The following is a 27663-nucleotide window of genomic DNA, read 5'->3' as shown; positions in this document are numbered from 1 at the left end:
GATTATTTCCTTAGCTGTAACTAAACTAACATCTCACTACCATTTAATTTCGTTCCAGTTGTGCGGCACGGGCTTCATCCGTTTCAACGGTGCATAAAAAAGGAACACATCGCGAGAAAGTGATACTAAGAGGAGACCATAATCATCCAATTGTTACGGAACGACGGAAACCGGGAAAACGGGCCCAATTAATCCTCGATCTACATCGCAAAAGGACGTCCGCTACGAATGAACACAAAATAAAGAAAAAATCATAACTAACCCAGCCGGAATATACTATGGATAAGCCGCCAAACTGTGTAAGACCAAAGTTTCCCAATTATTTCTTTAGCGTTCTTTGTGTCTCTTGTTTTTCCTACTTACGCGTTGTTTTTTGAACTAATATTTCAGATGAAAATCAAACACATCTTACGTTATGACAACTCACGGGACGATACAATACATTACTTTCCTTTCATGCTGTTTATCATTTGTTTTAGATGCTCAGTGGCAGAGACAACTTATCCCACCTTAAGAATGTGCACCATTCGTGGAAGCGACAATCATTCGATAATTTATGGCCGACGGAAATCCGGAAGACAGTTAAATTATTGTTAAAGCTTCCTCATGATCTTTTATAAGCGTGTGTGATGTTGCTATTTAGTTAGTTTTTTGTTAGCACAACAAAACACCACACTACGGTGTAAACGTATGTGTTCTGATTGTGGAAGTGATAGAAGAAGAGTAATAAATGATCTACTTGCTCTATGGTGATCTATGGTGATGAATAATAAATGATCTACTTGCTCTCTGGTTATTGCAAATGTATTGACAAAATATATAAAAAAAACAATGAATTTCAGGTTTTTTTTTGTTTAAAAAAATATATTATGTTGGGTTTTTTTAAGTTTTAAACTGATTTTTTTTTTCGTATTTAGGTACACCCAAACGTCCTGTATTCATATTAAACAAAGACAGCCAAGTACAAGTCATGATCGATGGTCAAATTTTCGACAAACATGTACAAACGCGCGAAAAGGTCAAATGGAATTGCGTTAAATGGGATCAACGTGGGTAAGTTTTGAATGTAACAAGCTGGAAAATGTAGACACATACTAAATCAGATATAAACCCTTTCTTTTCCCAGCTGCAAAGCATTTGTGGTAACTTCTTGTGCGAAAGATAGAAAACTGCTGCATTACAACGCATCGCATAATCACAAGCTAGAGCCAGTTATCGCACGAACATCGCCACAAGAATCGAAGGAAGCACACGAACTGATGAAACAATTTCGCGCCAATTTGCGTTCAAAGCTACAATCAAAGCGCGGAAAAGCGGAGACACAAAGCCGAGCTAAACGATCGCAATGAGCGTCGTTGGGAATGGGAAGATGTGTGAATTTCCGGGTGAGTACAGATATGCGTAATTATTGGTTAGTCTTTCATTCAGCATTTCAAGTGAACTGCTGTACGGCGGCCGCAACAATAACCATTTCGTTGATAGTTTCTTTGTTATGTTGTTCTTCTATTTGTAGCCACAACAATCGTATCACCATCCTTAATTATGAAACAAAATGACAAGCAACATATTTGTTTTTACTATACCAGTTAAGCATATTAAGAACAATCCAAACGTCTAATAAAAAACTGTTCTGACCAAGAGTGACAATTTAAATAACACACTTTAACCAGCTGCGGTGGGAACGCGGGGTGGTGGTCGCCTGTGTAAACCCACACTATATGTTTGCTTGTTTTGTTGGATTCATTCTACTAGGTAAACAAAAAGTGGAGTATCTCGTAACGCCCCGCGGTGGTTTGCAACTAAGCATCGACAACTTCCGCTTTGCACGCGATCGTGTACTACAGAATGTGGTTACGTACCGTTGCGTGCACTATAAACCGTTGGGGTAAGCGTCGATTCGATTCTAACTGAGAAAAGCTCATGTATACAACTTTATACCACCTTCACAGCTGCATGGCTCGCGTTAAGACCTACGAGGCGGAGAAGAAATTGCAAATTTTACAAAACAAGCACAATCATCCTGCGTACATGGATCGGCGACGCAATGGGGCACTGCGAAGCTTGCTAAATGCGCGCAAGCAGTTGTCGAAAAAAAACTAAAATAGAACAAGTACGATATGTTACAAGTCTTATTACTATATACACATCAGCTAACTCTATAGAGATGGTGGAATCAACAATATTAACCACGCTTTATTTTACAGAACTCCCCAACGAACATCAGTAAGTAACGGATAGCACCCCAGTGCCAGTTGGTTAAGAAGTCATTTATGTATATATGAAAAACATCGAGAAAAAAATTATTGCCACGATGTAAACATGAATAAACTGAAAATGTCACCAAAGCCTTAGCTAGTTATGCGTTTTGTGAAATAGTATGCCATTTTATACGATAAAAAACAATTTGATAAAAAAATCTATACTTGTTCATTTTGCAAACTTACAGTTCTCTTTACCATAATTGTATAAAAATAATCATTAATTATAGTTTTAAAAGAAAGTAATTGAACCATATTCGACTAATCCGTACATTATCTTGCTTTTAGATAAGAAGATTCCAATAGATAAGAAGATTCAAAAAAAAGTGAACGAAGCTGTTCCTAAAACGACAACTACCCGAGGAAAGCGTGAATTGGAGCAAGCAAACGATCCCTATGGTTACAACTCGCGTGGCAACTTGATGTACCAAAACTACAGCTTTTCGAAGGCCAGCAGTAACGGGATGGCTAACATCATCTACTGGCGATGCACCGAGTATCGTAAGCAAAAGTGTCGCTCGACGTTAAAAACGATGGGCAAGCAGCTGTACATTATCGATGCGAAACACAATCACGTACCGAAAAAGTATGGCCACATCATGTCTGCCACATTGCCAATCTTTAATGTAAGTGGCCGCGTTTCTTGCATGTCGTTTTTTCTCTCTTTAATTACTGATTACTGAAAACAATCTTTTGCGTTTACTTACAGTGTCTTCCGGAGGACGGCGGCGAAATGGAGAGCATATCTGCAGATAAAAATGTTATTAAATAAACACAGAATTCAGATTAAACGAGTGAGCAATGTGTGTGTGATTGATTTTCAATGCTTTGTCGTGGACAAAGCTGATTGTTGTCTCTTTTTCACAGATCTGTCGCGTTGTGTAAGAGCAAATAGAGGGGAAAAACCTCACCGTTCTGTGTCATCGGTGTCTATAATCCTTCTTTTTTACTTGTACCTTCTCTATTTCCAGATTTAGCACTGGAGGTGGATGTATCGAATGAGTTAACACGAAAACTGCCCGATGTGACGCTGTTTAAAACGAACCGTGCCAAGGCAGAGAAAAAGAAAGCGGACAGCAGCGCGCCAGCATCCTCCTTACTACTGCAACAGCAACAGCAGCCGCCTGCTTCGATCGCGCTCTCTGACGGCAGTGGGAAAAAATCCAAAAAAATTGCTTCCACCGTACAGGTCGTAAAGCCCAATGTGGACACTGTGAAGATGATCAACAACGTCCGGCCAAATCCGGACCACATTGTGAAGCAACTGTCCAATGGCCACACACTGATGAAGCTTGTGAAAACGCGTGTGCGTGGGTTCTGTGTGAGCTGCATTAGGAAAATCCATGATCCTGAGTACAAGAAAAAGTTGGAGAAAATTATCACCTACTGTTCGGCCTGTCCCGCCAGCGAGTGGTCCTGTGTGAATTGCTTCGACGAAAGCCATGGGGTGGGAGAATAGGAGCTTTAGTACTTGATTTTTGAATGTAAAATGAATTAATTTTCTTAATGCTAATCAGAAGTTCAAAGATTGATTAAAGAATTATGACGAAACAATGGTTACGGCTGAGAAGGTTCGCCGTTAGTGAAATAACAATCGAAAAAGCAGACGCCTCGGAAGAATTGTCAAAATAATGTGTTTCGGATATTAAAAATTGCGGAAATTCAATACATGTTTTATCATTTTGTCAATTCTATTCCAAACAACCGGCTGATTTCTGTTCAACGTGCATGGTAAGATACACTTTGCTAAATTTAACGTATGAGCAAGCCATTGTACTAATAATGTAACTGTAATGGAAATGTAATTCAATTACATTATTGCTATTTTTAATAATTTATACTAACAGTACATCGTTTCATTTTAGGATAAAAATTCGACTTCGAATTCTATGGACGGAAGCGGGATCTACTACCATCATCTAACGCATTTGTAAACGAGGCTCATATACCTGCATGTAGGAAGTTGCTGCAATAGCGAAATTCGGTACAATGCTCAAAATTTGAATTAATATCACTAAAAAAACTGGATATAAAATAAATTCACCTGTTTAATTGCGGCTGTCGTTTTATAGAAATTTATAATCATCTCTCGGTTAGATAGTTTAAGAAGATACAATCACTATTTCAATAATCCACTCCTCTACAAATATCTCTAATGTTTTATCTAATTTCCCTCCCTTCCCCATAATCTTTTGCCTTCATAGCGAAACACCAACGACAGCTTCAACTAACCGTGGGTATCAAATCTGCCCAAAACCGAACAAATATAAACAACAAATGTACACAAATATACAAATGTAAACCAGCGAACCTTCCACAAGGTGCCACCACCACTACCAAACCTAAGGAAAGCACCACTCCCACCAAGACACCCAGCATCTCGGACTTAGGCTACGAACTCGTGCCAGTGCCCGGATTCAAGTTTCCGTTACAACAACGCTCCGACGTGGAATGTCTCGAAAATGCTATCCAAAACAATAAAGATATTCGTAACAAATATGTAAGTATATGAACCTTACTACACACCACACATGGGTTTTAAGCCGATTGAAGGCTCCAGCTAGCATCCGTTTTTGCTGAAGGGTGTAGTTCAACTGTAAACACTATTAATTTGTTTTATCCTTCTTTTGCAGATTGCTTTTCTCGCTCAACGTAAGCCGAAACACATGGGTATACATAAATTCATTTCCACTGTCTTTTCTGATGAAGCACTAAATGCGTACAACTTGCACGGTTCCAACACATCGGGCCGCGCCAAAATACCCATGAAAACGTACTCGGTGTTTTATGACTGTTTCATCGGTAAGGGAACGACGATCACGATCGTGTAGCTTATCGAATGTTTTTTTCTGTCTGTGTTTTGATTTTTAATTCCTTTATTTTGTTTCTCTTTTGCTTGCGGTTTCTTCTCGCTAACAGAAGCATTCGAAAGTTCCGGTTTGAATGAGCGCGAGCTACAATCCCAGCTAACGGCAGCTATCAAGCATAGCCGAAACAGGATGAGACAGCGCACGTTCCGTGCAAGAAAAAGTCTCGTCAAGAACGAAACAACCCCCGGCGATAAATCGGAATGATAGCTGAATAACCTCTACTACAGCAAATCAACACAAGAGGGAGTGTAAAAATACGCGCAAGCCAATCCCCGAAATCCACGAAACCCTTTATTTTGTAGAAAGAACGTAAAGAATTACTTAAAAAATTAAAGAATTAGAGCGTTTTGTAGATTCTAATGGTCTTTGGGCTGACATTTAGCCATGAACAATAAACTTTTTTTTTTAATATACGTTCATAAATCCTTCAATTTTTTGGTATATCTGTGCGGTATTGTAACTGTTATATTATACAAAGGATGTTTTTCAGCTACTGTGTACACTCAACCGCAAATAGAAGACCTTTCGAAGCCAGTTATCGCGATAGAAGCGAATGCTGCTTCATACTGTGAAATAGCAGTTCCAGCTTACAAAAGATTACTTATTTACGCCCCTTCTAACACGCAGCTATTGTTGACTCTCGTTTCAGAGCTGACGGTAGAGGTTGAGCGACTGAAGAAAAGGCTCGTCGAGTTACGTGGCTACGGAAGGAAGCATTCGCAGCACCCCAGCAACGTCGAAATGCTCACGATCCAGGAGAAACTGAGAAACATAGATGAACATTTTTACAAAGATCATTCAATAGATCCCCGGAAACCGCTTACGATCAGCGGATTCCCAATGCCACTGCAGTGCGAGGAGGATGTGGATCGTTTGGAGCTGATGGTTAATCGTAATCCGAAAATAAGAGCGCAATATGTAAGTGTGATGTAAGGTGGTTCGGTACCTCTGCTCTATGGAACAAACAGAAGAAGTCGAATACAGAAATATTTGAACAATAGAAATATGTACATCTAAAACATCATGTTATTTTTTTTTCTTTACTTACAGATTGAATTCCTCCGTTGCAAGAAACCGTTTAGCTTAGATATTAGTGAATGTATTGGTAAATTTTTTACCGGCGAAGCACTTGCCAATTTTAGTTGGAAATGCATCAGAACTTCCGATAAGGCTCGCAACGCGATGACGGATTATCATATATTTACCTCTTGTATGCTGGGTATGTGTGTGCTACGTGTTATTGCAATAGACGTAAGAGCTTATTTTGTACCATTTATTTCTACATCTTCTGTTTCTGGGTGTTTTTTGTTTCTTTACAGAAGCATGGGAAGCGCAAGGCATAGACGAGACTAAACTTGGCGGCGAATTACGGCGGGCGATCACAATACTCGCCAAGAGACGCTATATCGCCAACTATCATAAGCGGGATCGCTAGCAAGTTTGCTAAAATAGTCGATTATGCGTCACAATATGATACTATAATTCATGCACGTTTAACAACTTTTTTATTTTAGGAGGATTTTTAATAAGGATCTGTTTCGTTATCCTCGATGTAACAAGTAGATCCTCCCAAATATGTTGATAGCATACAATTGAGCGTGTTAATAATATGATCGAATAAATTAATTTGTTTTTTCTCAGAACACATATATAAAACAAAAAATTGTACTGTACGTTCTAAGAACCCTCAACATCTTTCCCTAAAAGATACAAACACCCACGTATCTGTATCTAATCTATTCGATGATCTTTTCACACAAATAGAGCATCACAAATCGTACGACGAAGTTGTTACCGGATTTTGTTTCCCCCTATCGTGTCAGGAAGACATCGAACGGCTCGAAAACACCATCCGCAGTAACCCAACGGTACGTCGTCAGTATGTGAGTAATCTGTCCCAGCTATCACAGAATATGTTACAATTGATTTTCTAATATGTGCTATCTCCTTCCTATATGATAGATACGCTTTCTGGCATCGAAAAAGCTGCCGAACGAAACGATTGGAGCGTGTTTCAAACGGTTCTTCACACACTGGTCGCTATACAACTTTAGCATGCAGAAACCGGTAGGACCTGATCGTAAGAAACAGTCCATGCGGGAGTTTAAGCTGTTCACCGAGTGTATGCTGGGTAAGCGATCGGGCAATCTGTCCAAAATGCATTTAAATGCAGTGAAGCCTTTTCGATTGCAGAGGCTTGGCAGTCGCAAGGATTGGATGAGGATCAACTGCTCGCTGAGCTGCAGAGCGCTTTGACTGATGCACACGAAAGTATCAACCAAAGCCACCACAAGCGCCGTGAACGCTCGGAATTGATACAGATGAGGCTGAGGATTGGACAGTGTCACAGCCGGTTAACAAAATAATTGCCCAGGGCTTTAATAATTGTGGTACATAAAGCATATTTCAATGGAAAAAAAACATCGGATGATGAAATGATCTTTTCTATGTTATTTTTTTTAGCTACGCCAAAAGTTAAACAAGATCATCGCTAATTCGAAAGCTGACATCGTTGTGCAGGAACTGGATCGAGAGTATCATCGTGCAACTCTTCACGTGCTACATAAATTATAGTTTCTTTTGTTCGAAATACATACTGCTTGGCTTAGATCTTTATACAATTTGTTTTATTTTTAAACGCGTTCTTGTACTGTAGAAAACTAAGTGTAGTTTAAGTGATCAACGAACATCAGTTCCATCGCTGCCTATTGCAGATACGTTGCTACGTATAATAATCGTTTATCTACCTTTTACAGACTCGAACAAATCCACTCCTCCATCAAAAATGAAGATTTTCACAATACAGTCGGAATCTGGCACCGCTGGATTGATGTCACGAACGCTCTCATTCCCACTGGCGACCAGCGACGATATTGAGTGTCTGGAGCAGTACGTGAAGAGATCGACGGAAATAAAAAAGCAATATGTAAGATACATGACTTAACCGCAAACAAAAAGCAAACAAAGCTAAAACAATACTTTTAACGCGTTATACACCTTTCTTTTCAATTCATACGCAGGAATCAATATTGCTACGACACTTGCTGAAGGCATCCCTAAAGCCAGCGTTTGCCCTATTGCGCATCTTCACGGAAGAGTCCCTAGCGGACTACAACTACAGTGGCCACTGTAACTATACGCGGGACAAGAAAAAGGCGATGAAAAACTACACAATATTTACCAACTGCATTGAGTGTAAATATTGCTGTATTTGTAAATGAAATGGTCTATTTCACTAATACTTGATTTCTATCCCTTTTTTATGATGATGATTACAGCTGCCTGGTCGAATGTGTTACCGGAAGAACTGCGCTCCAGAGCCGTGCGGGACGTGATCGCTCTCATAGGAAATCGGAAGCGAATGCGACGACTGAAGCAAAGGAAAGCGGCTAAACAGTTATAGGCCAACCCGTAAACATCGATCAATAGACAGTTGGCATGTTTATAATTAATGTATGATCGCTTTTTGTTTGTCCTCAGGATCATGCGCGTGAGTATTTACTCGAATGCCAAATGGGTATTTTTTAATAATTTTCTAAGAATATTAATTTATATTCATACTTTCTCATTTTTTTTTTTGCAGAGACAGAGGCGCCACCCTGCCAGTGTTGTAATAGAGCGGTGTAAAAGTGAAAAAAGGAAACATTAGGAATATTTTTAAAATAAATATAACGACAAAAATGTATAACAGGGGTTTTGTACTCTAAATATGTAGGCTACGAAGTGTCTCCGCACTTAATTCATCCATAATTCATCCATTATGATTCGATGATTGTTAAATTTTTACCACAGGAATGGGCTACATCGAAAGCAATCATCGTCAAGTTAAATTTGCTTAATTGAATGTGTTCAATACACGTATAAGTACACATGATTACATCTGGCATTAAATGAGATTCATATTTTTTCTCCCATTATTTCCATTTAGAGCTACTCAAGCGAAGCGTGTTTGCAGAATCGCAACTTTGTGGGAAATTTGAAGGTACCAGCACTAAAACCAGCCTGATGCACTATGAACTTCGGTTCCCCATCGATGACGAGGACGGTGTTGAATTACTGGAAACAATGGTTCAGTGCAACGATAGTGTGCGGCGCGAATACGTAAGTCGATCGTGGTTTGGCTGCGCTTGAAAGAGACCGTTGAATAATGGAGACTAATTACTGAAACATATCGTTTGGCTGCTTCTACAGGTAGACTATCTGCGGTCGGTAGCAAAAAACAAAGCAGACATCATGTCGGTTTTTGGTAAAATATTCACCGATAAAGCCATGTACGCGTACAACTACTCTGGCATCTGCAACCGGGGACCTCGACGTAAACCGATGTTAAAGTATGAAATCTTTACACTCTGCATGTTGGGTAAGCAAACTTGTTGTACGCAAAATACATTCAATGTGAGAAGCAAAGGTGAAATGAGGAATTTATGTTTTGCTATTGTTTTGATATCTAATTGTTTCCGTACAGAGGCATGGAAAGCCATCGGAGTTGAGGAAGACATGCTGCGCGACACGTTAACAGTTATAATTAAGAAAATCAATGGACGAAAACGCAACCGAAAGTACTTCCAGAAGCGTCGCAAAACTCGAGATCTCTTGATAATGGACAGTGTGGAAATTGATTCTAGCGATGCGTAACTCGTTGCCTTCACATACTGCGAACAAATTTGGTTAATTTACCGATGGTTATGAAATAAATCGCTTGTGGTTTTTTATGTTTTATAAATATTTGCAATAATAATACAATGTTTGGGATGGGCGAAAAACATCTACGAGGAAGATAGTGTAAAAAATAATCAATTATAATTCGACAGTCTTAGCGCTTTTTACTCATTTCATTCTCAGCTTTTAGTAGAAATTAAACTATAAAACGTATCGGAGCGCTTGCAACCATACAAATGGGAATTTGAACTGCCAAAGCAAAAACAATCAGTTTGTAAAGGGTGAGTGTGTACATTGAATAGATTTTTTGCATTTTTAGAACATTAAGAAACCCTTAAAGATTCCATTTGATTCGCCACTAACTTAAAACTGCTGTTGTTAATCTCTTTACAGAAGTATGCGGCATGAACTCGTTGGAATCGCTGTTACAGGTCCAGACATGCTGTCATCGTTCCAGAAGATCTGAAGACCGAAGACACCCGCCAACTAACCCAAAGGTGTTTAATCTAAATGGTGCAACGTAACAATAAAAACGTATTCATAAAACTAGAGCTAGTAATATATATATGCACAACCGTAGTGTGTAATGTAATAATTTAAGAAATTCCGAATAATCATACACAGACACTAACAGAGCTACATAGCTGTAGTTATAATTTAGACAAAAGCCTATAACAAAGCAACATTTCAGCTAATACGGTTATTTTTTCTGATTTTGTTCCAGTGCCACTATTTAATCTGATGGAACCGGCCATAAAAATCGAAGAAGACAGTACCGACTTTGGGGAGTTTGCTTTCCTATCCGAACAGCACTTGATGGAGGACATCACCGACACTATAAAGAAGGGCAGCAGCAACACCTCGAAAAGGATCCATTCTCGCAAACGAAAGTTAGACATCGCAGAGCTGTTTCAACTTTCGTCCGCAAACACCACCACCACGACGGGAAGCGCCAGTCAGCGAAATCTCCTGGAAAATCCATTCCCAATCAACACGATAAACGAGTTGAACGAGTTCGACACGCTGCTGCTGGGCAATCCTTCCTTCACGGAGAAATGCGTAAGCGCTTAGTCTACCAAAGGCGAATGAAGCAACAAGTGTAGCAGGTTGTAGCAATAGATAAATGTTTTCCATTTCTTTGCAGGCACAGATGCTACACTCGGTCATACGGGACGAGGGCAATTCGCTGGACAATGCCACATGCCATATGCGATTGCTGCTGGAACATGCGATCGACTATGCGGTGATACTGCGTTACAGCTGGTACGGGTTCATGCCACGATCGCCCGCTGCTCGGAGTAGCGGCGAGCAGCATCCCTTTCGTAATCTGCTGGGCGTGATAAGCTTGCTGCACCGGGCACGGCAGTTGCGCTTTGCGACCTGCAGCAGGGAGGAAATTAACGAGGGTATTGAGAAGTTTCTCAAGCGTAAGCTACGGTGCCATGCGCTGTATGTGAAAAAGCAGCAGCTAGTGAAACAGTAAGGCTAAAAATATGACGAATAGGGAATGATGGGGCAGTGGGGGAGCTATTGAACCCTTCCTCCAGCATTCTCTCCGTTTAGGTGCCAAAGTATAGAATAAAAACGGTAGTGCATTGGTTGATTAGAAAGGGTGGGATTAGCAAAGGAAACGAACAACCAATCATTAAGAATCTCGCACAAAAGAAAATTCATTATTTTCACTCACTCTAGTCAACGTACCCCTGCGTGAACGTGGGAGCGCAATACACGGCTGCCACCAGTATACTAGTACTAGTCCACTATATATATTGATTGTGATTTATTACATACTTAAAACAAAACTGAAAAAAGCAGCCGGTGGGTGGTGTTGATAATGGCACTTCTGTCTCATCGCTTCTATACATAATTTCTATAGATTCTTATCGGTGTGAGATATGCAATGGAAACGAATGTAAACCCCCCTGGCTGTAGATTCTAAGAAACCAAAATAACATGTGATGACAATTATCTGGATATATTTCGAAACTCGAACAAAAATACGCGTTAAATACAGAAACGAAGATAAAAACCATATTATTTATCAAAAAATAAGCATCGTGTCTTTTTAAGTTCATATTTAAACCAGTTTTGATGAACCTTATTTATGTATATTATAATTTGAACATTATTTTATGGAATAATTCTCTATAACTATTAACCTTTACCCTATTCTTTCTTTGGACGTGTGCATTTCCCTTCGTTGTTCCACACAGCCGATTCGGACGATGAGCATAAATTTCAAAGCCGTGACAATCAGCAGCCACGGTTTGTGACCACCAAAAAGGGCAAAGAGTTACTCATCTTCCGAGGATACGTTTACCGAGTGAACCGACACCGTGGTCGCCTGCGATACTGGGAATGTGCCAGCCGCCGTACGAAAATACGCTGCTCATCCAAATGCACGACGGAGTTTAACACGCTGCGCAGCATCAGTGGCGGCAAGCATAACCATCCGTGCGCAAACTTAGAGCACGAAGATTTGGAAGGGAAGTCCAACATCAAGGTGCTGGAAGAGGAGATGTACTTATGATCGGTTTGTATGTGTGTATAACATCGATTAGCGTGATAAGGTCACTCTCTGTCGCTAATCTTATTAGAAACCATTGAATTGGGTGTGATCTGTTCATGCTATGGTGGTTCATGGTTTTTTGTGAATAAAATCATTTTAAAAACAAAACCATTTATAAAAAGTTTATACACATGAACCGATGGGGGTGTACGGGTTATGAAACAAAAATTAAAAAAGAATCCATTCAATTGTAAATCGAAAAAGAATAGCAGCAGATAGAATGAAATGAAGTAAATGAAAAGGATAACGCTGCACTATCGCTTCGCAGTTTGCAACGTTCCTCAGCCTTCCAGTACTCAACCCTTCGTAATAAACGAAATGACAGCGGCCGCTATAGGAAGAACATCAACGCCCTCACGCGAGAAAGAGACGGCATTAATAATCAAAGAAATTGCAGGGAGTGAAGGAATCATTAACGCAAAGAATCTTTTGTCCCGTTAACTTTCAACCGTACGTCCGACCGTGGTTTGATTACACGTTAGAAAAAGCGCTGTTTCACTTTTGGCAATTGGTGTCACAATTGTGCAAAACGACTCTCTGCCCGACGCAAGATCAAGAGGAATTGATCGATCGAAGTCTGTGTTAGCTTAGCTTGAGCTTCGGCAGTTGTGAAGCACAGCTTGCTTCTCCTGTATGTAGAAAAATCTAGACGGTGTTCGGGTGTCTCTAGCGGATTGGGGATTGAGTTTACCTTCGGCATTTTGTGACAGCACGAGCATAGGGCACATACACAACTAATAATTAAATTAGTTCCTCAGCCAGGCAAAACAGAAGCATCGGCACGGAAGGGTGCCACCAACAGCTCCGCCGCAACACCACCACCATCAGAAGCAGCAATCCTACGGGCGCACTCAGTTATGTGAGCTAAAAGTGTGTGTAGTTGTTGTTTTTTTTGGTACCTTTCCCCTTGCCGGACGACCACTTTAGTGTGACAGTTGAGCAGCATCGCGCGGGTGTGTGCGTGTACTAAAGTGGAGTGTTATTTTTCATCTCCTGTGCATACATACATACATTCTCCGGATCGCGGTGTGTGTGTGGTGTAGTTTCCGTGCGGCGCGTGCATATACACACAGCAAGGGAAGTGAAAAATTTTCCCTTGATAATTTCGTTTCCTTCGTCGCCCCCAGTATGATAAGCGGTTCATAGAGCAGCAGCGGCGGTTTCCGAGATAGAATCGCATCAGAGTAGACCCGAGGTCAGTTTGGAGCTAGCGCAAATACGCCACCGTGTGCCCAGTAGGGAGGAATTTATCTCTCTGTTCGAGCCGCCCTCCTAGTTCGTGCCATCCGTACGGCACAAAGTGAAGCAAACAGAAAACTGGTGGATCCGCGCTCTGACGCAAAAGAGAAATTTCGCTAGCACCGTCGCGCCACACGGTTACTAGGCTGTTGCTGTGACCGACGAAGACGAGCTGCCCAGTTGCATCTGCACTATCATCGGTTGTGTGCAACGTCGTCGTGGAGGTTGGGGAACGTTCACATCTTCGGCCCTCACTTGAGAGAAAACGCGGCTGCCGCTGCTGCTGCTGGCTGCATTCGAGACAACAACATCCGAGATCATACAGCGCACCACCACCATGATGGCGGAATCGGATAACACAGCGGACGCGACCCGACGGCTGAATGTGAAAAAACAGACACTCGACGATGCGTACGCAATCCCGGCCAACTTCCTCGAAATTGACGTCGTAAACCCGATGACAACGATTGCCGCCGGCAAGAAGCGCTACACCGACTACGAAGTGCGGATGCGGGTAAGAAACCATTTAGCCATATCGGAACAGTAGCAGCTAGCCACAGGGGATGCAGGAGTGCATGCTCTTTCAATTGACCCGTATCATAACGCGAACGTATTTCAATCATTCCAAACGAACAAGTGTATTGCCCCGTAAAAGCCCGTCACTGTTCGTCCGGCGAGGTTTGTTTACATTTTGAACTCCCAATATGCTCACCGCGGTTATTACCCCCAAAACGGAACAGTAGACCATAGGCCAGGGGCGCTCTTACAACAGAGGTTCTAGAAACGCTTGGCGTACCATTTGGCTTCATATGCAAACGGGAAATGCATTTATCTCGACAACAACGATACGGACGTGCCTAGTGAAAGTGAATCGATACCTAATTGACTTTGCCCCTGGTCCCCGTTATACACTACGACACGTCCACGCCTATCTAAGGGCGTCTAAGTTAATGAGTTTTGTTTCAATTGAGATAGAAGACGGATGGATGGTGTTTTACACTGTGTGGCGGCGGTCGCATTCGTATCGCTACTCTCCGCGTCACAGTTATGATTCATCATGCCTTCGGTCATGCCTCTATTGTGACGGATGTGGTGTGTGAGCCGTTTTTCAATGTGATGACTATTGCAAAGAGAAGATGCGTTACTACCTTTTTGTGCACGCTATTGGCGATTTCTTTGTCGACCTTGTTGTGGTTTCATTTGGTGCGGATTCTTCTGTTCACCACAATATTATACTGTCTTGTGCGAAAAAAACCACGTGTTGCACATGAACGGTTTGTTGGCTATTTCTTTAGCCGCATTCCATTAGCACAAAGGTTTCGATCCGCGATAATAATTAACTAGGAGATGCATGCATGACTTTTTGGCCGTTTAGCGTAGAACCCTGTGGTAACTGTGATCTACAGCAGGGGTCTCCAAACTAGCATGCGGCCCTCAAGAGCTTATAATGCGGCCCACGATGACTTTGCCAGAGTTAAAATAAATATTACGTTATTATGCCTTTTTCAAATAGAATGTTATTTTTTACTTTTCTTAGACAAAAATCAAGCTTTGGTAACTCGAAGCTGTACAACTTTCGTTAGTATTTTGTTATAAAAACGAGATTTAAACGTTCAATCATCATTTAAAGGTAGCGTCAAATGGCCCTTAACATAGTTATTTTTGACCTAATGCGGCCCGCGAGCTGAAAAGTTTGGAGGCCCCTGATCTACAGCACCATTTCCACCCACACCGAGTTCGATGCGATAGAGTTAGAAAATCTAACTAGAAATGCGAGAAAATGTATTCTTAAAAATTGGTTTTGATTTTTCTCCTACAATGCAATGCAATTTGTGTCAAATACACATTAAAAAGACCATCCAAATGTGCAGCCTAGCATGAAGTGGTTCAATGCTGAGGTCTTTTGTATCTGCTTGTTTTGTCATTTGTAATCTAAAAGTAGGCGTTGAAATTAGCGGCTCCGATGGAGTTCCACTTCATGAACGCTTATGCAAGTGTTGTAACAACCACGTTACGATGGCACAACAACAGCAAGCAGCTTGTAAATGTTCTACTTTTCTTCTGTGACTTTTTTCCTGCCTGAAAATGTGTCATTTGCTTTATTTGCGTAATGGATTTCATCCTTTTCCGTCTTTACTGCTTCGAATATTCGCGATATTGGTGGCGTGACCGTGGGGCAGTAGTAAGGGTGCTTTCGCTATTTAATTATCGTTCGTTACATCGCGAAGCGAAAACATCTGATATTTATCCAATTAAAAATAAACTCCTTAACGGCGTTGCAGTATAGTATAGGGTATAAAGTTGTTAGTATAAAGAAGGTTAAATAGGGCGCTGCATAATTACGATTGATTCTCTGTTGTTGTTATGATCATTTACTTATTCACCTTGCAATTCCGTATTTATTTTCTCTTCTACAGACCAACCTGCCCGTCTTTAAAGTGAAAGAATCCAGCGTCCGTCGCCGGTACAGTGATTTCGAATGGCTCAGGAATGAACTGGAGCGCGACAGCAAGGTATGTTTGTTTTTATCTTCCTGTGTGTTTTGTGTGCATCATCATCAACACGACCGACTCAGCGCTAGATTAGCCTGAATGCGTACACTATTTGAATTATTGGCTTCTTTAAGATATCATTGAAAAGGAACGGTGGGATAGAAAATGCTCTCACAACAATGCATCGGAAACTTCAAAGCTCACAATTCAAACTTTGTATGACTTTTTAATCATTTTCCGGTTCTATCAGTCCTTGTGTAAATGTCAAGAATAGTAAAGAATTGAAGCAATGTATTTCTTTCACTAGGTCACATTTCCAACACTGCTCCCCCCCACCCCAAAAGTCATCTATAATTGTGCATTTTGCTCTTCTGCTTTTTAGATTGTTGTCCCACCGCTACCGGGCAAGGCATGGAAAAGGCAGATGCCTTTCCGCGGCGATGATGGCATATTTGACGAAAACTTCATCGAGGAGCGACGAAAAGGGCTGGAACAGTTTATCAACAAAATTGCAGGCCATCCGCTTGCGCAAAACGAGCGATGTTTGCACATGTTCCTGCAAGAGGCGGCCATCGACAAAAACTATGTGCCCGGCAAGATTCGCAACACGTAAAACGGATTGCAAACCGAAACGACGCGAATTGGTAGTACGGTAGGGGGAAGGGGCATGGGTAGCTCATGGGACGGGATGGAGAGGATGCTACTACTAAAATTCGATACAATGTGCTGTGTCACAATGTTTTCCCCCTGTTCAGGCGCGTACATGCTGATTTGGATGATGACGTAGAGAAGGAGCCGCCCATCAGGGAGAGACGGTGCGCATAGTTTAGCAAAGTGTAGCAATTGATAGACGGAATGATAAGGGTGTGAGATCCATTTTTCGAAACGAACCCGGTACAACAAATCAAATCAAGAGGAGGGAGTAGTAGAATGCCCCGTTTGGGTTGCCTATATGATGAACACTTTTTTTTTCCTAGGCAAACACAACAACAAGAAGAGAGTGATGGTGGTGTTAGGTTTGCTTTCGCGGCAGTAGTAACCGAGTTGTGTTGTGTACGATATGTTTTTGTACGGAAAAGGGCTAGAGGAAACATTGAAAATAAGTTCCCTTCAGTGAAAGCAACAAGTGCAGAGTAAGTACGAAGTTGTGTCCGTTCATTCCGTGACACCGACGATACAATCGAACAATTCCTTAAATCGCCTCCTGTTTTTTGCTCTCCTTTGTATGTTGTTGCTAAAACTGGCGCTTTTTGTGTGTGTTACGGATGTTTTAAATGTTCCGGATTTGAAAGCGATCGATTTAGTTTTCTCATTTTGCTTTGATCGTTTCCGCCAAGAACAGAACAACCTCCCGACTAACTGAAATGTGTGTGAAATTGAACCAATAGACTATTATACATAACAAGAAGAAAACATTATACTGAGAGTGTAAAAGTGATGCAACTGATAGTAAATTAAATTGCTTCCCCTTGTCTGCTTACAGAACAATACACATCCTCTGTAAAATTGAAGTAAGGCAACATGTTCGAGCCGCTAGAAGATAGATAGGAATGAAATTGCATTCCCTGGCATTGTGTAATGCACGTTTAATGCAATGGAACCTAGTTAGTGGTTTTGTTCGTCTTCGTTCATCTTCCCCTTGAAGCATGAAGCATGAATGATCGTTTATCTCATAAGGAAACCCCACTCGGTTGGAATGGAAAAAAATCAAAAACGAACAACGCAATGGTCATGATTTTGGAGGGGGTAAATATGTGTGTAGTAAAAACAAAACATAGATAAAAAGGCGTCTAACCAAAAAAAACACGATTGAATAGTAGAAAGAGCTGCTATCTCTCTAATCAGACAAGAAAATGCGATGCAAATTTGTTGCGCTCTCTAGTATGGCCCAGGGATGGAGCGTACACGTTTCTGTCACGTGGTCTGTATTTTTACTACATCGAAAAATACGATACAACGTGCACAGTATGGAAAATGTGTGTTTGTGTGTGTGTGCTTCATGTTGCTGCACTAAACTCAGTGTAGTTTGTCAGCTATCTCGTCTACACACGCACTGTGATCGATCGCTCATTTTGCATTTCCGTAGTTGGGATGTACAAAATTGTCCTACGCTCGACTAGAGGACACGATAACGAATCGATCACTTTTTGACGAACGCCTGTTCGTCGACCCGGCGGCAGGCAATCTCTGTGGACGAATATTGCAATAATTGAAATTTAAGTGTGCATGCATGATGATGTCGGCGTGTCGGTTTCGGAATCATCCTTATCGCTCATTTCGGCTCAAAATGGCGAACCGGTCATATCACACTCTCCTACCACCGTTGTGTGTATGGTGGTGCGGTGGTGGTGTGGCGGGCGTGTACGATTGTGCGCGCGCGTAAGAATAGTGATACAGAAAATACCGTACGTACCGAGGAAACACATGGCTAGCAAGAGCAGCGAAGTGCGCAAGTGTAGATAAATCAAAATTGAAAAGTTCGAACGTTACAAGGAAAACATTCAAATGCAGACAGAGAGGAGAGAGAGAGAGCGAGAAAAAAAAGTGAACCATTAACTCAAACCCACAAAACACAATAATAAGGCCCCAACTGAATCTCTGCTCTCCGTACTGCTCACACAAGAAGCACATGAGGACAAGGATATCTATAGGACAAAGGAAGGCTGTAGTGTAATGAGCGCACGTGGGTGTGTATGCGTGTGTGTATGTACGCGCGTCTGTGAAGCGAGATACGAGTGAAAAGTATTCGAGGGTGTAAAAATATTGAAGCAAATAATAAAACAAAATCAATCATTTGATTATTATTATTATTATTATTAATCCAATTTGTTGTCAGTTAGATGAGAAAGCCGAATTACGCGTATGAACTGTGAATTCCTGCGTGATAAAAGCTGAACCTGAACCGTAAGCCAGCCAGCAGCCGCTTTCAAAACCCCGCCGAGAAGATCGAATGCTACTGAAATGCTTTCACGCTCATCGTCCTATCATCTAGCGTTCTTTCTATGTCTGCATGAGTCAGGTAAGTGTTTCTTTTTATTATTTTTGTAAAATACATTACAGTTAACAGCTATTCGTTAAATTAACATTAAAACTATATTTTAGGGCAATAAATTACTATCAACATTGAACAAAACATACACACACCCACCCACCAAACGGCCGCGGTTGTAATGGTGGAAGAGGAGGACACACACTAATATGCAAGGTCCCCGCCACTGCGATGCTCGAAGCGGCAGGACTACTTGGACCGGGAAAAGGTTGGGGTTATATGTAGAAAGGTACATTGCCGCTTGTGTGACATGTTGATTAGGAGGATATGTGCCCGGCGACGCGACACAGGATCATTGGGGGCGATGCTACCGTTTCGTTTTCCCACGTTTCGGGGGCAGCTCTTCCTTCTCCTCCTCTTCGTCATCTAGAAGTAAGAAAAGTCATGAGCAAAGAAAGAAAAACGGTATCACAAAGCAGACAGTAGAGCTTTTAATGGATCAAAAATTGAAAGGATGGGGGTGGGTGTGTATGTGTGGATGGAGAGTAAATATGTGCTAATTAGATAGCAAGCTTATGACGAGGTTGTACATACAAGAGTAAATCAGGGTAGTAAGCAGGAAAGGTCAACATAATAATAATGCCCCAAACTAATGTTTGTTTAGTGTAGGGAGATACTTCTGCCCCACTTGTCACAAAAGCATGATGATTCGTTAAAAAACGTACAACGCTATCTGTATTATTTTCATATATTTAAAATCAAAATAGAATTACAACACTTACACACACACACACACAAAACCGCCCTGTGAGGAATTGCTATCCTTACGAATCCTACTACCTTTATTCCTGCAATCAATGCCAAACTACTTTTGCTAAGGGGAATTATCTGTTACACGCTATACGTGCTATGCGTACTAAGCACACCGGAAACAATGTCTGGTTTGTTGCGAAGTAATTCATACTGCTGCAATATATGTTTTACTATGGCTGCCCAAATTTGCTAAAAATTTTAAAAACGAACATATTCTACATCTTTTGCTATACTCTGTACACAATCAATAGTAGCGAACGCAGGACTGTCCGTGACAGTGAAGGGCTTAAAATGTTTAACCACTTTATATAGAAGAAACACGTGCCACGCGCGGGGCGGGGATGCAATGCTGGTCGAGGGGATGCAATGCTGCTTTTACCGCGCGGTTTGTAATCGGTGAAAACATGTGCCTCGGCTAGGAATTTGGCTTTGGGGTGGGATGAGTAGTGGCAGAAAAGTAGATTGATTTTAGAAGATGTGTTTTCACACACACATTCTCCCTCTCTCTATCTCTCACTCTGTCTCATACACTTTATATTGCACCCTCTATAATTTGCTCATTCTTCCCCCCTATGTTTGGCGGCGAATGTTCTTTTCTTTTTGCGTCTAGTGTCGGGCTCAATGTCTAGAACGAAAGTTGAGAGAAAGGGATACATTTTAGTCCAGCAACAAGTAGAGCACAAAAACAAAACAATAAACGAAATGTATGTGTCTTGTTGGTTGCGGTTGCGTTTGCCATAACATTACGGACATTGAATACCCCACCCGCACATAAATCGACAGAGAACATTAGCCATTAAACAGAACAAAAACAACAGAGGAAACAAAATGGGAGGAAACAGTAAGGCAGCGCAACATTATTATGCTTACTCTTTTTCAATCTTAAGCCTGCAATGTTGGTTCATTTTTCTGATATTGTATAGGATAGTGGTTAACACACAAAATACTCTTGCATGCGTTGGATGGTAATGAATTTTCAAAACACACGTTATATTTTCGCAAAGCTATCATTTTATTAGCACGTGCTGTCCGTCCGTCCGCACCACGTGTTGGATTAGTTTGACTTTTATTAGTTTCCAAATCTAATGGAACCCGCAGAACAGAAGGCCTTGTCTGTGGTGTAATGTTCGGGAGATGGTTAACCAAGTGATTTCAAAACGTACAATAATAAACAAGCAATTATGATAAAAAAGAACCAATGTTTCCATCAACACGTGGGTTCTCTATCTCCTTTACCCAGTTTTTAGTATTGAGCCAAAGCCGCTTTATATTATTGCCGTAGACAAAATGACGGAAGATATTTGATTGAAAACAGAAAGTAAAAAAAATAAGAAAAGCATTTATACTGTCGCGGACAATTTAATTAAATAATAATTCCACAACACACACACATAAAGTATAAATGCAAATGATCGTACAAACACATCATCATCCACCCGGTATTACAACACCCCGCCATAAGCGCGATAATTAATCTTTTCGTGCTCTCTTCGACGATTAATCTTCAAACGAACGATCTCCAGTATTATGTCATGAGTTCTTCCTTTTGTTAAATGTGATTTTTGTGCGCTCTTCAATGTTGTGTACAGCATGTGGATGTGCGCCAGCGTTTGTCGGTATTTGGGTGTGTAAATGTGGCGAGATAAGAGAAGCAGTGTATATAATCTCTAGTTTACTTATTGGAGGAGAAAGGGATCGACTATAAAGCTAAACTACACCGACAAACCGACGGTATGACGAGACGTTCGACCTTTACCTGAATTGTCACTTTCGATGACTTTGGTAATCTTCATATTTTGGCGTGCTCTGGCTATAGCTCGCGAACTCGATGCGGGGGGCAGATTTTCTTCCTCGCTGTCGCTGTCTTCCTCGTCGGACGAGTCTTGTACCGCTTTGCCGCGGCGTCCCGCTGGTTTACTGTTGCCGGGTTTCTTGGAAGTTTTATTTCCTCGGCCGGCCACTGATGGTTTAGTTCCTCGCTCGACAATCTTTGCTCGCCCTCTCCTTGCTGCTGCGTTGGATGTTTTATCCGAGGTGGATGCAATTTCACTGTTCGCTTCATCTGAGGAACCTCCCGCAGCGTTATTACTGCCTGCAGCATCCCTAGTTTCATCGCGTACCTCCAGACATTCCTTTAGTCGCGTTTCAAATTCGCCAACTGCGTTCTATAAAGGTTATATGAATAAAAGAAAAGTAGTTAAAACTTAGCATATAAATTGTAATTCGTTTGAAATATTGTTGTTTTGTCATTACGAGAAAATGACAACGCGGGAAAAAAGTTCCCTCTTGGCAGCGGTGGGATTCGAACCCACGCCTCCGAGGAGACTGGTGCCTTAAACCAGCGCCTTAGACCGCTCGGCCACGCTACCTGCTTGTCAATGCGCCGCTCAATACCCTACAGTTTCTTTAGCTCACTTCATACAAAGCTCAGGGTTGTAGCCCGTTCAATTTACGGCTAGGCTAGTGTCGTACTTAGCGCAGAACGAATTGAAAGATAGCAGGTTGGCATATTTCAAGCACCTCCACTACATTCGTGTCTTATACTTCATACAACAAATTAATAATTAATAACTATTTAAAATAAAATTATTTTGAGGAAAATTCAATTTTCTATAAACCATCGCGTAATAAAAAGTAACATTATAGCAGAAAATGCTATACAAATACAAGTATATATTTGATAAATTATGGTTATTGATCTTTTTAGAATAGATATTTTATTCTATTCGTTTGAAAAGAACATAGATAATCGAATTGAGAAAAAATGTTCAGACTCAACTGCACCACAAAAAACATCACATCTGTGTGGCAGCGGTGGGATTCGAACCCACGCCTCCGAGGAGACTGGTGCCTTAAACCAGCGCCTTAGACCGCTCGGCCACGCTACCTTCTTACCCTCTCCACTCCTAATTCACTATATAACCCGATTCAGCTACTTTTCGTGTTCTATTTGTGAATAACTCCCAAGATCGCGAAAATGACAACAACCAACTATGCAAATGAATATAATATATCTACATACCTTTAGTTCCACCTTCGCCAGCTTGTTCGTGTTGCTGATAATCGTTCGGAATGACTGGTAAATCTCCTCGTGCTGCACCTTATCCTTAAAGCAACCAATGTTTTCGCTCAGCTTCTTGATCGTCTTCTCGTTGTACGAAAGCAGCGATAGGCAAAAGGCAATGTCTCGCCACTGCCGCACCTCCTTCGTTACCCGGAACCGGAGACACAGCTTCTCCACCAAACTCTCGATCTGTTTGTCCTTGTTGATCAGCCCGATGATGTATCGCATGATAATGTGGTACTTTTCCTCCTCAAGGTCCAGATTCGGGTCACTCAGGCGTGAAATGATGTCCGGCAGCACGTTGTACAAAATGTTCGATTTGTTCGCTATCTCCTTGAAGAACTGCTCCGTGATGGTGCGAATGTCCTTTACCGGATCGACGATGCAGAGCGCCAGGTCCGAAATCTGCCCCTTGACGCGTATCATCTCGTGCAGGATCAGATGAGACAACATCTTCACCGCCGTCATACGCAGCTCCACGTCCTGCTCATACAGCGTCGAGTACATGTGCTTTGTCCACGGTTCAATCACGTTTGGAAAGCGGAAGGTAAAGTCCGACAGACCGATCATGATGTTGCATTTAATGTTGGTGTTTTTCGTGTGCTTGAAAATGTTCATCAGAAATGGCATGTTGTCTTCACAGAATTTGGACGATACGGCCATCAGACGGATCAGCGTCAGAACGGCCGCTTTTTGTAGCATTTCGTCCCGATAGCGGTTCGGGAACTTGCACACCTCCAGCACCGTAGGAATTAAACGGTTCAGCAGATTGTCCCTACCATAAAGCAGTTCCTGCTCGCAAATGTAGTTAATCTCTTCCGCGACCGCATCCTCTGCCGTGGCACCGCTCAACAGTTCCTCTTCCGGCTCGGCCTGCTCCGGACCATTGCTTCCTGCTGCTCCGGTTGAACCGGACAGACGCTTCAGCGCATTGCTGGCCGATACGTTCATGGAGGTAGAGAGCGTTTTTCTCATCTGTGCTGCCGTTTCGGGACGAACCGGCGTCGCCATCACACTCTTGTTGCCCGCCAAGGCGGCATTTTTCTTCTTCTGATTTTTTAACTCTTCCTTCAACTCCTGCCGATATTTCATGTTGCTGTACACGTCAATATCTAAATAGATCATCTCGCGCATTGCAACGTACCCGATGGTGAAGACAAATCGGGCAGCCAAAAAGTGAGGAATGTCTAGAATCAGCTGCTCTGGCTGTGTCATGTTCTGCAACCCACGGCTGTTCTGTTCTTGCGTGGATCCCGATATTTGACTCATCTGGGACATGCGTATCTCTTCGGAGCTGGCGTCTGCTGTGCTCGATTCTGCGAGCTTCTGCAGCCGCTCGTACAATGCTACCACGATCGATTGCGAGAGCAGGTCTGGTGTTTTGACCATTTTGTAGATAAAATCAAACACCTTCGTACCGATATCGTCAAAGTTATCCACACGCGAGCAGAAGAACAGCTTTGTGTACAGATCGATTACGTGCTGCACGGTGGAGGATGTATGATCGAAGCGTTTGTAATATTTCGAGCTGTTTGTTGCCGGCGGAATGGAGTTGATAAGCAAGTCTAACGTGGCGACAAAAATTCGAGGATCTTTGCGTCCCCGCTCTTCGAATCCGATCGTTTCCAGCAGGCGCTGGTTAGCCGTTACAACCGACGGTTTCGCCGCCGATACCATCACCAGCAGCTGAAGCGCTTGACGCGATTCCTCCGGCGACACATTCTCCAGCTTGAGGGTAAAGATTTCGAACAGAACCTGCACCATCTGCGCATCGATGTCACCGTTTTCGACCCACTCCTGTACGAGCACCTCCATTGCCGTGTACTGGCCGCGGGTCAGATTCGTAAGGAATTGGCTCAAATTGCGTACCACTTTAACCGTGTGTGCCCGGCCCTGCAGATTCGTCTCGAACAGCACCCGTTTGTAGGCGGCAGTTACATTCTCGCGCTTCTCCTTGTCGGTTGACCATACGAGGTAAAGCATCTGCTGCATGCCCTGTTCCGTGCCCTTGATACCGAAAAGATACGCCGAGGTAAAGAAGTCGATTGCGCCATGAACGTCCGATTGAGACTTTGACATGAGCATCTCCAGCAACTTCGGAACGGCATTCGATATTAGCTCTGAGAAGCGGATAGAATCGTGCAGGAAGTTGACCGAATTTTCCACCTTCTGGAACTCGGCATTCTGTAAGCGTAACAGATAGTTGAAAATTAGTATACTTAGAGAGTGTGAATCGTTTCCAATAGACTTTAAATTATTACCAGTGTCACATTCGTATGACCATGAATGAAGTAGCTTTTAAGCAGTGTGATGTAGTACATGCACTGATGCTCGAACGTCATCTCTTTTCGCTGTTCACTGTTACCAAGCGCATAATCGGCCCGCTGTACCAACCGTACCAGTTCTTGGTATTTTTCCTCCTTTAGCAACGAGATGATACTCTCGGAAAGCAATTTTACATCGGCTTCCGTTGCTGTTTCCAGATCTTCCGGCTCCTTGCCAAACAGCTCCGTTAGTGTTGGGTACATCTGCACCACGATCTCTTCCCATTCCTCTTCGACCGCTTTCATTTTAGTATCTTGCTCCACCAGCTGAGTGCGAAGATCCTGTAGCTTTTTATCTTCCTCCTCGTATTGGGCCCTCAGCTCAGCCAGAGACAGCTGTAAATAATTTATTTTAAAGTAGAAATATTAAAATTGTCACAGTGCGTCGTCGGCCTTCCGTTGATTCCGTACCTTTGCCGAAAAAGGATTGTGTTCTAGGAAAGCTTTGATCAGCGCAATGGCTTGCTTGCGTACAAGAAGCGCTTTATCCTCCAGCCGCTCGACGGCCACGTGCAGCACCTTGTGTATCCATGCCAACGGGACAGAATTGTGCTCCTTGAGATTCAACCATATCTGCAGTACCTTCGACCGCACATGGGCCGATATATCCATCATGTGGTTGAGCAGATCCTCCAAAAACTCATCGCGCGTCTCCTTCAGCTCATCCGACAGCTCTTCCGACGTGAGCTCACTGACGATCGCTTCGCCCATTATCTGGAGCACGCAGTTGCGCAGTGTGTACGATTCCAGATTCAGCAGCTCCTCGCTCAGCGTCGAGAGATGCGGTATCATCAGCTTCGGCGCAAGCGTACCAAGCTCGACCAGAAAAAGGCTGAAAAAGCGTGCCGTCTGCTGATCGGCCGAGTCGACGCTTAGCCGTTCGATGATTTCCTTGATAATGACGGGATAGATTGTCTGTATTCCGAACTCCTCGTAGAGCAGCAATACTCCAGCCGCTACGGAAGGGATTGCCGCTTCGATGTGTTCGAGAATCTGCAGAATGCGCACGGGAAAGGCAAGCGAATGATTGTAGCGCTTGATCGCGGTTCCCAGAATCTGAAACACACTGTCCGCGGTGCTGCGATTCCGCACGTACGATTGCTCCAGCGTCCGGTAGCAGATATCACAAATAACACTGACGGGGAAAGAAGAAGAGAAACAGCACGCGCATAAAAAAAAAAACATTCTTTTCCATAACGATCATCTGGAGCACTGTTCACTACTCACTCTACAAACGATTCCTCACAGACCGGCGGATCCCACAGCTTCTCCAGCGGAAGCTGCAACAAATTGTACAGCTGGACGACGCACTGGTACCGTTTGTTGTCCCAATCCAACGCCTCCAGCTGCTCGTTGGCCGTCTGCTTTTTGCTCTTCTTTGTTGTCAGCTTCTCGCTGGCGGCATTTACATGCGCATCGATTGCTTTCACCAGGCCGTTCACCAGGAAGGCCAACATTTTGACCGCATTCAGTGCGGACTGCCGATCGGTGGTGTCTATCTCCTTCCGGGACAGCAGGTCCGCCATCGTACTGCCGAGCTTGTCGATAGCACCGTAGAGCTGATCGTATGCACGCAGCAGATGCGTCCCTGCCAAAGCCTTCTCATTGTCGATGACCGAGTAGAACGTATCGAAATGGTCGAATATAGCGAACGGGTCGCTCGAAATCACTCGCGAAGCTACAATACAAAATATGAATTAATATCACACAAATGCCAATTTTGTTTTCTACGCCATTTATTCTTTTTTTTCTACGCTAGAGCGCCCCGCGCGCGCCTGTCAGAGACACCCTGGCTTACCCTTCAGCGCATCCGGGACTTCGGCGGCGTCAAGTACTCGACCGACGCAGTAATGGTTTTTATCCGACCGCAAAAGCTCCGCTCTTGCTTGAGGTATTATAAATTGCCACTCCATTGCATTGCACAGTACACCGACCAAACCAACACTTTGCTTTACAGTCCAGGCACGACGCTGCAATTCCGCACTCTATTTCACTTGTTTTTTACAGCAAGCAAACAATGCGCTGTTCGGGGAAGCCACCGTTACGCCAAATTCACGGCTTGGTATGATAGGCAGTGTTGCCAGGCAGCGCATAAACGAGAAGCCATTTCACGTACGGTAGTGATCACTCTCTTTTTATGAGTTCATCAGAACTGCATTTGTGTTGTTACATTTATATTTGCAAAAATATTAGTCTTTACACACATTCTGGAACAATTAGAGCGATGATATATCGTTAAACATAATCTGAAAAATAAAACCTGTACATGCGAACGTACTGGCAGCACGGACTTTGAATTTGTGACAGTTATGCGAGGGGTACGAAAGTGTTCTGATTCCGCTACACTGTAAACCAACGGCACCAACACTTTGTTTTGTTTTTGTGA

General features: G+C 42.6%; 5 protein-coding genes and 2 non-coding genes across 9 annotated transcripts; 4 read left to right on the top strand and 3 right to left on the bottom strand.

The window, feature by feature from the left end:
• The first annotated feature begins 1955 nt into the window (after nucleotides 1-1955).
• Nucleotides 1956-3056, top strand: LOC120896664. The gene is made up of 4 exons (XM_040300962.1): nucleotides 1956-2110; nucleotides 2205-2223; nucleotides 2547-2884; nucleotides 2968-3056. The coding sequence occupies exons 1-4, from the start codon at nucleotides 2069-2071 to the stop codon at nucleotides 3028-3030; spliced, it is 462 nt and encodes a 153-aa protein (XP_040156896.1). The 5' UTR covers nucleotides 1956-2068; the 3' UTR covers nucleotides 3031-3056.
• Nucleotides 3057-5777: 2721 nt separating this feature from the next.
• On the top strand, nucleotides 5778-6784 carry LOC120896663. The gene is made up of 3 exons (XM_040300961.1): nucleotides 5778-6046; nucleotides 6179-6347; nucleotides 6448-6784. The coding sequence occupies exons 1-3, from the start codon at nucleotides 5870-5872 to the stop codon at nucleotides 6561-6563; spliced, it is 462 nt and encodes a 153-aa protein (XP_040156895.1). The 5' UTR covers nucleotides 5778-5869; the 3' UTR covers nucleotides 6564-6784.
• Nucleotides 6785-9954: 3170 nt separating this feature from the next.
• LOC120896661 lies at nucleotides 9955-11821 on the top strand. Its single transcript, XM_040300959.1, has 4 exons — nucleotides 9955-10068; nucleotides 10181-10284; nucleotides 10512-10846; nucleotides 10932-11821. Exons 3-4 carry the CDS (start codon nucleotides 10529-10531, stop codon nucleotides 11268-11270), a joined length of 657 nt encoding a protein of 218 aa, XP_040156893.1. The 5' UTR covers nucleotides 9955-10068; nucleotides 10181-10284; nucleotides 10512-10528; the 3' UTR covers nucleotides 11271-11821.
• A 914-nt stretch (nucleotides 11822-12735) lies between these two features.
• LOC120896662 (sorting nexin-12) lies at nucleotides 12736-18907 on the top strand. Its single transcript, XM_040300960.1, has 3 exons — nucleotides 12736-14109; nucleotides 16013-16108; nucleotides 16470-18907. The coding sequence occupies exons 1-3, from the start codon at nucleotides 13933-13935 to the stop codon at nucleotides 16698-16700; spliced, it is 504 nt and encodes a 167-aa protein (XP_040156894.1). The 5' UTR covers nucleotides 12736-13932; the 3' UTR covers nucleotides 16701-18907.
• LOC120896656 (condensin complex subunit 1) lies at nucleotides 18878-27374 on the bottom strand. 3 transcript variants are annotated; one of them, XM_040300935.1, is made up of 7 exons: nucleotides 27076-27374; nucleotides 26505-26955; nucleotides 25689-26412; nucleotides 25215-25613; nucleotides 22912-25137; nucleotides 21646-22054; nucleotides 18878-19502 (listed from the first exon to the last, which is right to left on the bottom strand). In XM_040300935.1, exons 1-7 carry the CDS (start codon nucleotides 27188-27190, stop codon nucleotides 19444-19446), a joined length of 4383 nt encoding a protein of 1460 aa, XP_040156869.1. In that variant the 5' UTR covers nucleotides 27191-27374; the 3' UTR covers nucleotides 18878-19443. The 3 variants fall into 3 exon arrangements, with proteins under 3 accessions (XP_040156869.1, XP_040156870.1, XP_040156868.1); XM_040300936.1 differs by lacking the exon at nucleotides 18878-19502 and adding an exon at nucleotides 19811-21460; XM_040300934.1 differs by lacking the exon at nucleotides 18878-19502 and adding an exon at nucleotides 19811-20514.
• Nucleotides 22177-22258, bottom strand: Trnal-aag. The gene has a single exon. It is a non-coding gene; the product is annotated as a tRNA-Leu (tRNA).
• On the bottom strand, nucleotides 22696-22777 carry Trnal-aag. The gene has a single exon. It is a non-coding gene; the product is annotated as a tRNA-Leu (tRNA).
• Nucleotides 27375-27663: the final 289 nt, after the last annotated feature.

Source organism: Anopheles arabiensis, chromosome 2 (assembly GCF_016920715.1).
Source record: "Anopheles arabiensis isolate DONGOLA chromosome 2, AaraD3, whole genome shotgun sequence".
Lineage (NCBI taxonomy): Eukaryota > Metazoa > Arthropoda > Insecta > Diptera > Culicidae > Anopheles > Anopheles arabiensis.
This window is presented reverse-complemented; position numbering and strand designations above follow the sequence as displayed.